Source organism: Mauremys mutica, chromosome 6 (genome assembly GCF_020497125.1).
Source record: "Mauremys mutica isolate MM-2020 ecotype Southern chromosome 6, ASM2049712v1, whole genome shotgun sequence".
NCBI classification, from domain to species: domain Eukaryota; kingdom Metazoa; phylum Chordata; order Testudines; family Geoemydidae; genus Mauremys; species Mauremys mutica.
Window position 1 is genome coordinate 64,991,057 of NC_059077.1, and position 13,424 is coordinate 65,004,480.

A 13,424-nucleotide genomic window follows, 5' to 3' on the forward strand; every position below is an offset into this window, starting at 1 on the left:
TTGAATGTTATGATTCCTGATGTCAGATTTGTGTCCATTTATTCTTTTGCCCAAACTGGACAGTCTCTATGCAATGTACATGGCAGAGGGGCATTGCTGGCACATGATGGTGTATATCACATTGGTAGATGTGCAGGTGAATGAGCCCCTAATGGTGTGTCTGATGTGGTTAGATCCTATGATGATGTCCCTTGAATAGATATGTGGACAGAGTTGGCACCAGGGTTTGGTTCCTGGGTTGGTGTTTTTGTTGTGTGGTTGCTGGTGAGTATTCGCTTCAGGTTGGAGGGCTGTCTGTAAGAGAGGACTGGCCTGTCTCCCAAGGTCTGTGAGAGTGAGGGATCGTCCTTCAGGATAGGATGTAGATGCCTGATGATGTGCTGGAGAGGTTTTAGTTGGGGGCTGTAAGTGACGGCTAGTGGCATTCTGTTACTTTCTTTGTTGGGCCTGTCTTATAGTAGGTGACTTCTGGGTACCCTTCTGGCTCTGTCAATCTGTTTCTTCACTTCACCAGCTGGGTACTGTAGTTTTAAGAACACTTAGTAGAGATCCTGTAGGAGTTTGTCTCTGTCTGAGGAATCAGAGCAAATGCTGTTGCATCTTAGAGCTTGGCTGTAGACAATGGATTGTGTGATGTAGTCTGGATGAAAGCTGAAGGCATGTAGGTAAGTATAGCGGTCAGTAGGTTTCCAGTATAAGGTGGTGTTTATGTGACCATGGCTTATTACCACTGTAGTGTCTAGGAAGTGGATCTCTTGTGTGGACTGGTCCAGGCTGAGGTTGATGATGGGGTGGAAATTGTTGAAATCTTGGTGGAATTCCTCAAGGGCCTCCTTCTCATGGGTCCAAATGATGAAGATGTCATCAATGTAGCACAAGTAGAGTAAGGGCATTACTGAGGAAGAACAAGAACTGAGGAAGTGTTCTAAGTCAGCCATAAAAATGTTGGCATGCAGGTACCCATAGCAGTCCCGCTGGCTTGAAGGTATAAATTGTCCCCAGATCTGAAATAGTTGTGGGTGAAGACAAAGTCACAAAGTTCAGCCACCAGGTTTGCGGTGATGGTATCAGGGATGCTATTTCTGATGGCTTGTAGTCCATCTTTGTGTGACATGTTTGTGTAGAGAGCTTCTAAAACCATAGTGGCTAGGATGGTGTTTTCTGGAAGATCACCAAAGGATTGTAGTTTCCTCAGGAAGTGAGTAGTGTCTCGAAGATAGCTAGGAGTGCTGGTAGCGCAGGGCCTGAGTAGAGAGTCTACATAGCCAGATAATTCTGCTGTCAGGGTGCCAATGCCTGAGATGATGGGGCATCCAGGATTCCCAGATTTATGGATTTGGGGTAGCAGATAGAATACCTCTGGTCGGGACTCTAGGAGTGTGTCAGCGTAGATTTGTTCCTGTGCTTCTTTAGGGAGTTTCTTGAGCAAATGGTGTAGTTTCTTTTGGTAATCCTCAGTGGGGTCAGAGGGTAATGACCTGTAGAATGTGGTGTCAGAGTTATCTAATAGCCTTTTTTTTTTGGTCAAACTAGTTTCCCCACTAAAGAAATCTCATTGGCATATCCATTGTTTGGTCAGAGCACAGTCATTACGGTTAACAATTCTCCAGGTCTGGTAGATATGCACTACAGCCCCTATCAGCAAATGGTGGATTCCATATGCAGAAAGAGGCCCCCATAATACAACAAAAATTTCATAACAGCAATCTGAACTCATAAATTTGTAAATATACACATTTCCCAAATCACCACACCTTCACCTGTCATACAGTCCCCAAACAGTTAAGCTATAATTCAAAACATGCACAAGGATGGGGCTCAGGGGAGAGCATGCATTAGCTACTGGGGAGGCATGGAGGATTTTAGCACTAGTCTCAGAGCTGAAGGCAGTTGGACTACAGGATCCAAGCAGAGGTGCCAGACTAGGAGTCTGCACCTGAGAGTGTGCCGGAGAGACCAGAACTGCAGAAGTGTCTGGATACTACACAGACTCAGATGGCTTGAGAGGACAGGGAATCCAAAGGATGGGTCCAGTACAGCAGACTGGTGATATCCACAAGTGGGAACGCTGCCTGGGCTGTAAAAAACAGATTCTAGACTGCCTCTCTATGATTATGTTTGCCATAAACAATATCTCTATGGTTATAATCCTAAAGAATCCAATCAAGAGTCATCTAATCGGAATAGTCCCCCAAACCCACCCATGACCACAGACTTGTAACTATGCCTGAAGTCACTCTGGGAAATGTTCTATCCATCTTTTCCTGGGTGCCAGAGCTTGGAAGTATCAACTACAGATCACAAGCCAGAGGCCCCCCACTCCTACAGCCAGGGAACAGGGCAGCCTATACCCCCCTCCTACCACTCAATGGGATAGGAGAAGATGCAGCACTTGGCAAGATCCACAAATACCAGTAACGTGGGCACCATTGTGCTGGAGTTAAGGAGAGTAAAGATAGACCCCACAACACACACAGTTCTGACAAAATTGTGAATTCAATTGCCCTGTCTTCCAGATTTTCTCCAATCTGTTTGCAAAGGAGATTTCCACCATTGTTCCATAATGTGAACCTTCATCTCCCTTCTTACATCCTTTGATTAGAATTGATATAGGTAACTGACATTAAAATCATTAGGATCTCTCACTGATGTGAACAAGATCACTCAAACAATAAGAACTATTGTTTCAGGTCTCTGCAAACACAGATCAATATTGCTGTATTGGTTACACTCAAAATTAAAGCTTAGATTCTGGGGTACAACCTGGTAGCTTAAGAGGGATGCCAATACACTGTACTGCCACATACTTAACGAAAGACCAGGGGTCAAATTGGAGAAGGGCTAAGAGAGAGCATCTAGAGCTAAGGTCTCTTTGTACTTTTGCCTGGCAACATAGTCTGTAGTTAGATAGCCAATTATCTATCATCAGACCAAAAGAAAAAGTGTCAGTGTTGTGCAGGTGACATCTCAATGGATCACTTTTTGTCTGCTATGAAAGAAAGAGACCTTTCTTATGAAAGTTCCAAAATGGAGGGAAGAGTTTCTTAACAAATGTAGAACTGAATTTCCTCATATAGGGAAGGTGACTGTTTTCCTTGCCTGTTCACACAGATATGGCTATGATGTTGTCACTAATGATAGCATGTGGCAGCCTTCTACTGAAATTATTGCCCAATAAGTTACAGGTTGCTCAGTGATCTAGACCATTGATACACCTGTGACATTCCTGTGCAGACCACTGATCCTGGACTAACCTGTCTGGGGAATCAAAGTCCACAGTCAAAAAGTCCATTTGTTGTGATCACCATTCCCTCTGGTTCGGAGATAAGTTGCCCACATCAGAACCTGAACTTAGTTCACTACGAGCTTCAAGTTGACTTTCCTTGCTTAAGAACATAAGCGTGGCCATACTGGGTCAGACCAAAGGTCCATCCAGCCCAATATCTACCGACAGTGACCAATGTCAAGTGCCCCAGAAGCAGTAAACTTAACAGGTAATGATCAAGTGACTCCAGCATCAATCTGCCCAGTTACATAGACTCTGTCCCACACAGTAGATGTGTATAAAAATTAAACATGATTGTAGGTTCACTTGTTTGTTTTAATATCAAGCTTTATACGTACAATCTTTACATTTCTTATTAACTGCACTATTTAAAAATATATATATCTGAAGATTCATTTCACTTGACCAAACCTGCAAGACTCCAGAATCTTTCCCGATACAGATGATATCACAAACACCAGTAGTACTGGAAACTTGAATTCACGCAGTCTTTTAGGCAATTGTGATCTCAAAGTACAGTTGGGGAAATAAACTTTTTGATAAAACCAGTGTGTTGTGTTTTGTTGAGGTTGAATATTCTTGGACTTACTCCCCAACATCAATTCTCCCATCACTTTCAAAAGTCTGCTGATGCCTGGGTGAGCTTTGAAAAAAGTGACTGAATTTACATTATCTAGCCTGTATTTTTTTTTTTTTATTATTAAAACACTAGGTAGTTGGGTGACTATAGGATCTATGTTTCTTAATAATTCATCTGTTCCTGTTGCTTACCCTTACTGCAGAGGATATATAAGAGCAATCCAGGAATCTTTCTTGCTCAGGCAAACAAAGTGAGAAGTATTGGGGAGGTCTATACAAAGAGTTGGGGGTGGGCTATTAAGAGGTGGAAGGAAATATCACAACACATTTATTTCCCATTTAAAAAGGCAGCAAACTAATAACCAGAAATTGTTGGAGGAGAGGCTGGAGAACTGAGAAACTAGAAACTAGAGATGTTTCTTCCCTCATTTCTTCCCTCATGGCATCCGAAGAAGTGGGTATTCACCCACGAAAGCTCATGCTGCAAAACGTCTGTTAGTCTATAAGGTGCCACAGGATTCTTTGCTGCTTCCCTCATTGGTGTTTCCTATCCCCACATGCAATTCTAAACTCTATGGTTTTTCTCTTCCTCTTTACCACTGGTGTATGAAAATTTGTAACAATCTTGATTTTGAAACATAAAACAAATGAATAATCATTCTACAAAAACAGATGCTTTTGAAGACTGATTTATTTTAATATAAAAAAACAAACATTCATGGAAATTTCAACTTTCCACACAATATGAAAACTTGGGGGGGGGGGGGGAAAACACAACCAAACACTCACCAAGTTTCCCATTAATTAGCCAAGTTCTACTCTGAAGGTCTATTTTGCTTTAAATAGATTTTAGCTTCTGGAGTCTCCCAATGTTTGTTGTTTTAACTGTGATTTCAGAGGCAGAAATTAAAAAAATATCCAGATGGAAAGGGGAGAAAAAAAGAAAAAAAAAAAGAAGTAAAAAGTAACATTTTCTAGTTTTTAAAGTAGAACAGCTTACTATGTCCATTTAATAGGAAAATATCCCTTTAACCTGCAAAAGGGAAATTAGAAGCCACAGTATTTAGGCTGAAAGAATACAGAGCAAGAGAAAATCATTCAAATCCTGAGGCAAAGTTCAGAACTCCTGCATCCTGACCAAAGACAAAAAAATGGAGGTATCAGCTCTGTATTCCTATAGGCCTATTTCCATGGACAGCTCATCAAAAAAAATGCCCTTTAATTCTAGAAAGGGGGACTACACAAAAAAGAGAATTAGTGAAACAGAAATTAAAAGGTACGGCACAAAAAGTGAAATCCCTGCAAGCTGCATGGAAACTTTTTAAAGACACCATAATAGAGACTCAACTTTAATGTACATCCCAAATTTAAAAACATAGTAAGAGAACCAAAACAATACTACTGTGGCTAAACAATAAAGTAAAAGAAGTAGTGAGAGGCAAAAAGGCATCCTTTAAGAAGTGGAAGTTAGATCCTAGTGAGGAAAATAGAAAGGAGCATAAACTCTGCCAAATGAAATGTAAAAATATAATTAGGAAGGCCAAAAAAGAAGTTGAAGAACAGCTAACCAAAGACTCAAAAAGTAATAGCAAAAAAATGTTAAGTACATCAGAAGCAGGAAGCCTGCTACACAACCAGTGGGGCCACTGGACAATTGAGATGCTGAAGGAGCACTCAAGGACGATAAGGCTGTTTCAAAGAAATTAAATGAATTCTTTGCATCGGTCTTCACAGCTGAGGATGAGAGATTCTCATTCTTTATAAGAGACAAATCCGAGGGATTGTCTCAGTTTGAGGTATCATTAGAGGAGGTTTTGGAACAAATTGATAAACTTAACAGTAATAAGTGATCAAGACCAAATGGTATTCACCCAAGAGTTCTCAAGGAACTCAGTAGTTCTGCCATTTCACATTTAACTGTAGTCTGTAACCTATTATTTAAATCAGCTTCTGTTCCAAATGACTGGAGGATAGCTAATGTGACGCCAATTTTTAAAAAAAGAGCTCTAGAAGTGATCCTGGCAATTACAGACCAGTAAGCCTGACTTCAGTACCAGGCAAACTGGTTGAAACTACAGTACAAAACAAAATTGATAGACAAATAGATAAACATAATTTGTTGAGGGGAAGAGTCAACGTGTTTTTTCTAAAGGGAAATCATGCCTCACCAATCTATTAGAATTATTTGAGGGGGTCAACAAGCATGTGGACAAGGGGATCCACTGAATATAGTATACAGTTCTGAGATTTTCAGAAAGCCTATGACAAGGTCCCTCACCAAAGGCTCTTAAGCAAAGTAAGCTGTCATGGGATAAGAGGGAAGATCCTCTCGTGGATAGGTAACTGGTTAAAAGATAGGAAACAAATGGTAGGAATAAATGGTCAGTTTTCAGAATGAGGAGAGGTAAATAGTGGTTCCCCTAGGGGTGTGTACTGGGACCAGTCCCATTAAACATATTCATAAATGATCTGGAAAAAGGGATAAACAACGAGATGGCAAAATTTGCAGAGGATACAAAACTACTCAAGACAGTTAAGTCCCAGGCAGACTGTGAAGAGCTACAAAAGGATGTCTCAAAATTAGGTGACTGGGAAACAAAATGGCAAATGAAATTCAATGTTGATAAATGCAAAGTAATGCACATTGGAAAATAATACCAACTATACATATAAAACGATGGGGTCTAAATTAACTGTTACCACCAGGATGGATAAAAATCAATTACCAAAACAGCAAACATAGTATGTTAACAAAATAAGCATATGTCCCTCACTTCTCACATTTATCTCCAGACTTCTTCTCCTTGTCCAGATCTATTCCGCCCCCAACAATCTTCTATTCATTGAACTTTTTGAAACTTTGCACTTTTAGAGAGAGGTAAGGGATTGACTCTGTGTACACAAATTTGCAGAGGGACAATAGAGTTGAGGTCTGTTATTTCTCACCTCTATACATTATTTACTCATTTTAAAACATTTTTGCTGTTAACAAGCATGTTACCTCCAGAGACACAAATCCACAGTTTGAGAACTGCAAAACTAAGCATCTCTGATGGTATCTTCTAGACTGAGCACTGAGTCCCATTGGGTAGATAGAAAAATTAACCTAAATTATCTATACAGAAGTCTGTGGAACCCCATAAGATTGGGTCCCTAAGCCTGTAGAACTCATGAATGAAATTAATAAAGTGAACAATTAAAAACAATGTAACTTCATAAGTAAAGTTTTATGAATGAAACAACATTCATTCATAAAACTGGTTACCCCAGTAACTGGCTAATTGACAATTAAGATGCTTGTTAAGAGCCATAGCTGTTCAGCCAGTTGACCTTGTAAATTTCACTGTCAATCCAATTCCTGCTTAAATCACTGAGGACTTGCACTGTTTCAGTATTCTAACTTCTGTTCACTGTTTGCCATATTGTAATTCAAACTCCATTTTACAACACTTACTCGATTTTGTAAAAGCTTGCTGCAACCTTCATTTTTGCAAAACTCTGCTGTAATCTTATTAGTTTAATTTAGATGTGTGAATGAGGTATGTATGGATGGATGATGGAATCAACCTCCACCACTAATCTGCCCTGATGAAACAGAGTTCAAACACCAATGGCTGAAGATGCAGACAAGAGCCCTAAGAAGAAAAGAACAAAAAGGTACAATAGAAGGAAGATCAAAGCCAGGTCTGAGGCTGAAAGTCACATCTGCAATTAACGGGTAATCAATCACACTGAACCCAGAGGCAGCATGACACAGCAAGACCTATAGACTCTGGATTCAAACTAAAGCCTAACAAAAGGATGGGTGAGATGGAAGACTTGGAAGAGTAATGTTCTGCTGCCAACATGGGAGGGCAGCCCCAGCCCTTTCTTGTGCCCGGCTTTCCTGGCCAGTTAGCCACCAGTAGCTACGATCCCAAGCTGTGAATTCAAGCTATGTTCAGGACTGGTAACTATACAGAAGCTGTTACCTGTGTGGGTGTGGGTATTACCTAGTGGTTATAGATCAAATTGTTATCATAATAAATGTGGCATCTTTGCCTTGCCCACTGAAATGATCCTGGGTAGTTTTTTCTGCATAACAAGCCATGAACTATTACAACTCATTTACAAAACTTTTCTTAACATTATATGAATATATTGTCTCATACTATAGAATCAGAATTTATAATCCCTATTCCATGATATAATGCATCTTAATTAAAACTAGGAGTTTGAAAAACAGCTAGCCAAAACCTCAAAAGGTAACAACAAAATGTTTACGTACATCAGAAGCAGGAAGCCCGCTAAACAACCAGTGGGGCCCTTCAATGATGGAGACAGAAAAGGAGCACTTAAAGACAATAAAGTCATTGCAGAGAAACTAAACAAATTCTTTGCTTCAGTCTTCACAGCTGAGGATATTAGGGAGATTCCCAAACCTGAGCCGGTTTTTGTAGGTGACAAATCTGAGGAACTGTCACAGATTGAAGTGTCACTAGAGGTGGTTTTGGAATTAACTAACTTAACATTAACAAGTCACCGGGACCAGATGGCATTCACCCAAGAGTTCTGAAAGAACTCAAATGTGAAATTGCGGAACTATTAACTAGGGTTTGTAACCTGTCCTTTAAATCAGCTTCTGTACCCAATGACTGGAAGATAGCTAATATAACACCAATATTTAAAAAGGGCTCTAGAGGTGATCCTAGCAATTACAGACCAGTAAGTCTAAAGTTGGTACCGGGCAAATTAGTCAAAACGATAGTAAAGAATAAAATTGTCAGACACATAGAAGAACATAAATTGCTGGGCAAACGTCAACATGGTTTCTGTAAAGGGAAATTGTGTCTTACTAATCAATTAGAGTTCTTTGAAGGGGTCAACAAACATGTGGACAAAGGGGATCCAGTGGACATAATGTAGTTAGATTTCCAGACAAGGTCCCTCACCAAAGGCTCTTACGTAAATTAAGTTGTCATGGGATAAAAGGGAAGGTCCTTTCATGGACTGAGAACTGGTTAAAAGACAGGGAACAAAGCGTAGGAATTAATGGTAAAGTCTCAGAATGGAGAAGTGTAACTAGTGGTGTTCCCCAAGGGTCAGTCCTCGGACCAATCCTATTCAATTTATTCATAAATGATCTGGAGAAAGGGGGTAAACAGTGAGGTGGCAAAGTTTGCAGATGATACTAAACTGCTCAAGATAGTTAGACCAAAGCAGACTGTGAAGAACTTCAAAAAGATCTCATAAAACTAAGTGATTGGGCAACAAAATAGCAAATGAAATATAATGTGGATAAATGTAAAGTAATGCACACTGGAAAAAATAATACCAACTATACATACAATATGATGAGGGCTAATTTAGCTACAACAAATCAGGAAAAAGATCTTGGAATCATCATGGATAGTTCTCTGCACACTGCGTGGACATGTTCAGAGGCGGTCAAAAAAGCAAACAGGATGTTAGGAATCATTAAAAAGGGGGATAGAGAATAAGACAGAATATATTATTGCCCTTATATAAATCGATGGTACGCCTGCGTACAGATGTGGTCGCGTCATCTCAAAAAAGATATACTGGCACTAGAAAAGGTTCAGGCTTTGGCTACACTTACACTTCAAAGCGCTGCCGCGGCAGCGCTTTGAAGCGCTAAGTGTAGTCAAAGCGCCAGCGCTGGGAGAAAGCTCTCCCAGCGCTGTCCGTACTCCACCTCCCTGTGGGGAATAACGGACAGCGCTGGGAGCCGCGCTCCCAGCGCTGGGGCTTTGACCACACTGGCGCTTTGCAGTGCCACAATTTGCAGCGCTGGAGAGGGTGTGTTTTCACACCCTGCTGCGGCGCTGCAAATTTGTAAGTGTAGCCAAGCCCTCAGAGAAGGGCAACTAAAATGATTAGGGGTTTGGAGAGGGTCCCATATGAGAGGAGATTAAAGAGGCTAGGACTTTTCATCTTGGAAAAGAGAAGAATATGATAGAGGTATATAAAATCATGAGGGATGTGGAGAAAGTAGACAAGGAAAAGTTATTTACTTATTCCCATAATACAAGAACTAGAGGCCACCAAATGAAATTAATGGGCAGCAGGTTGAAAACAAATAAAAGGAAGTAGTTCTTCACACAGCACACAGTCAACTTGTGGAACTCCTTACCTCAGGAGGTTGTGAAGGCTATGACTATAACAGCGTTTAAAAGAGAACTGGATAAGTTCATGGAGGTTAAGTCCATTAATGGCTATTAGACACGATGGGTAAGTAATGGTGTCCCTCGCCTCTGTTTGTCAGAGGATGGAGATGGATGGCAGGAGAGAGATCACTTGATCATTACCTGTTAGGTTCACTCCCTCTGAGGCACCTGGCATTGGCCACTGTCAGAACACAGGATACTGGTCTGGATGGACCTTTGGTCTGACCCAGTACGGCCGTTCTTATGTAAAACTATCTTTAGATTGGACTTTTTAGGGGAAAAACTATTTCAATTAAAAAAATCTGATTTTTTTTTAAAGTCATTGATTTTTATTCACCCTGACAGCTGGGCATGGTGGGGGGGGAGGGGGAAGAGGATTGGTCCCCAGCTGGAGTGAGGGAGGGGCTGGGGTGAGATGAGCACAGTGGGGCATGGGGGGAGGATTAGTCCCTGCTGACTGGAGCAAGGCAGGGGCTGGGGGCAAAAATCCAGTGGGGCGGGAGCTAGAGTTGGTTGTTGGAGCAAGGGAGGGGCCGGGAGTAAACTGAAAGCGCAGCAGGGCTGGGAAGGGAGTAAACAGGATCCCCCCCCCCACTCACCCCTGCCCACACAGACCAGTACCTACCTTCTCCCTGGTTCTAGCCCATTCTCGTTGCCTCTCTCTGCACCGAGCTGAGGGTGGGGGTGCAGGGTCTGGGAGGGAATTAGGGTGCAGGAGCAGGTTGGGGGTCTGGCCAGGAGCTGGAATGAGGGAGGGGGCTCAGGGGTGGGGCAGGAGGGTGGGGTGTGGAGTGCTTACCCGGAGCAGCTCCCATTTGGTGCAAGGGGTGCAGGTGGGTATGTGAGGGGGAGAGGGTGCAGGAGCTCCCGTTTAGTGCTCAGAGTGGGGGTGAGGATGTGCAGGGGTGCAGGAGTCAGGACTGGGGAGGTGGGCTGCGGTTGCGGGGGTGCTCCCAGCCCCCTGCCCTGAGCAGGTCACAGCAGGGGGCTGGAGGGGGTATGCCCAGATTCCACCCCCTTTCCCAAGGCGCTCTCTCTCCCTCTCCCCCTCTCTCGCTCTCCCCCTCCCCCCGAAAATCATTAAATGTTCAACACCAAGGAACAGATGGGGTAGAGGACTGAATTTTCCACGGCCTCCCTCACAAAATATATCGCCACTTTGCCGTTAGTAATTATCCTTTTGAGGGGAAAACTGGGCACTTCTCTCTTTTTGCAAAGTCCTGTGACCTCTTTCAGCTCAAGAAAACTTGTACGTGCTGGTGATGCAATAGCTCTTTAACGGTCTCCCCATTATAGCAGTGGGGGATGAGTAAAGGTGGGGGTGCAGTGTAAAGGCTCCCCGACCCCCCAATGCCTCTACACTTCAGGGGACAGCAGCTGCTGTTGGAAGGGGCATTTCCCTCACTGGTTAAGCCGCCCGATGCTCTCACGACTTGGAGGGATAGCATGGCTGCTACTGTAGCCCAGGCTGGAGCTGGGAGGAAGGACACGGGTGCTGCTGTGCAAGGTCCCTCGCCCCCATTAGAAGTTGGAGCAAGGACAGGGCACCAGGGGCAAGGAGTGAGGAAGTGGGGGGGGGGGAAACGGGGGCCCTGGGCCAGGCAGGGGGCACAGTGTTAGGAGGACGATGTGGGAAAAGGGGGCAGTCTGTTAAAAAAAATTATTTCCTTCTGGAGAAGCAGACTCACTCTGCCTGCGGTCCAGGTGGCGGCTGCTGCTTCTCCCCCCACCCCCCAAATCGGGAGCAGAGAGAGAGAGAGAAGGAGGAGGGGCAAGTAAGAGGCACGGGAGGGGGTGCTTTGCTGCCAGCAGCATGCAACAGCAGGACAGAGCCCTGGGCACAGCAGCACCAAGCTTCCCAGAGAAGAGAGGCTGGGCTGGGGCCCCTTTGGAGCGTGGGCCTGGCGCCAGTGGCACCATTGTAAATCTGGTATTGAGTGTACACCTTCTAAAAATGAAACCTATGTCTATCTCTGAGTTGTAAAGATTATGTATTAAAAGGTTATAATAACCAACAAGAATGCACTTTTATGTAGAAAGCCATGATTAAATGAAGTCTTCTTGACTAGTGATTTAAGTCATGATTTAAGTGAAATCCACCCTGGTTACCACTCAAGAAAGATCTTGGAGTCCTTGTGGATAGTTCTGTGAAAACATCCACTCCATGTGCAGTGGCAGTCAAAAAGTTGGGAATCATTAACAAAGGGATAGATGACAGTAAGACAGAAAATATATTGCCTCTGTATAAATCTATGGTACGCCCACATCTTTAAGACTGTGTGCAGATGTTGTCGTCTCATCTCAAAAAAGATGTACTAAAATTGGAAAAGGTTCAGAAAAGGGCACAAAAATTATTATGGGTATTGAACGTCTTTTGTATGAGGAAAATAAGAGACTTTTCAGCTTGGAGAAAAGATATGACAGGGGGTATGATAGCGGTCTATAAAATTATGACTGGTGTGGAGAAAGTAAATAAGGAAGTGTTGTTTACTCCTTCTCATAACACAAGAATTAGGGGCCACCAAATGAAATTAATAGGCTGCAGGTTTAAAAACAAACAAAAAGGAAGTATTTCTTCACACAATGCCCAGTCAACCTGTGGAACTCCATCTTCATACAACTGAAAAGGACTAGCCTGATTTAAGAAGAAAGTCTGTCATCACGACCTAATGTCGCTGCAAAAAGACAGCATCAACTTTGGTATCTTTGACAAAAATTTAAGGTTACCTGTTTGAGTCCTTCATCAGTGAGCCTGTCTTGATTGCCTACATGTACTTTCTGAAGTAGAGGACATTGGGAGGCAACTGCAATGATAGATGTGTCCGAAAGTTGTTTACATCTGTAAGCAGTATACCTTAGAAGTCCAGGACATTTAAATGCTAGCACACACACTCCTGTATCAGACACATTGCGACAATCAGAAATATTGATTTCAGATATGTTCTGGCTTCTTGATGCAATTTTTTCCAGTAATTCATCAGTGACCTGTCAACAAAATTCAAATTCTCAATTTAATATTCTCATAGTCATCTGATACTTTAGATTAAAAACATGTATATAGAGATAGTAATGAAGGAGATATCATATGTGAATATACGAGTACTATGACTTGGCAGCAGGAAGCATTTGCCCAAAGGAAGTGAGGAAAAAAGTTCGGTTTTTTAACAGATTCCAAGCATGGATTACTGTAATCAACTTAACAGTTACCTTTGTACGAGACCTGTCCCAATCCTGATGACAATTAAAGCTATAGCTTTAAATGGCCTGCTCACACCCTCAACAGGGGACCACTGTCTTTCATGGGGAAAAGAAATAAGGACTTGTCTACACTTGAAACACTACAGCTGCACCACTGTAACTCTTCAGCATAGACACTCAGTCCAGCAATGGGA

The 13,424-nt window shown here is 42.5% G+C and overlaps 1 protein-coding gene across 4 annotated transcripts in view; it reads right to left on the reverse strand.

Annotated features, from left to right (window-relative positions):
- FBXL17 (F-box and leucine rich repeat protein 17) overlaps positions 1–13,424 on the reverse strand; it is a 468,601-nt gene that overhangs the window by 440,245 nt on the left and 14,932 nt on the right. For all 4 annotated transcript variants that reach the window (XM_045021619.1, XM_045021620.1, XM_045021621.1 and 1 more), the window contains exon 3: positions 12,760–13,017. In XM_045021619.1, coding sequence (XP_044877554.1) covers positions 12,760–13,017 — 258 coding nt within the window. The remainder of the gene's footprint in view (positions 1–12,759; positions 13,018–13,424) is intronic.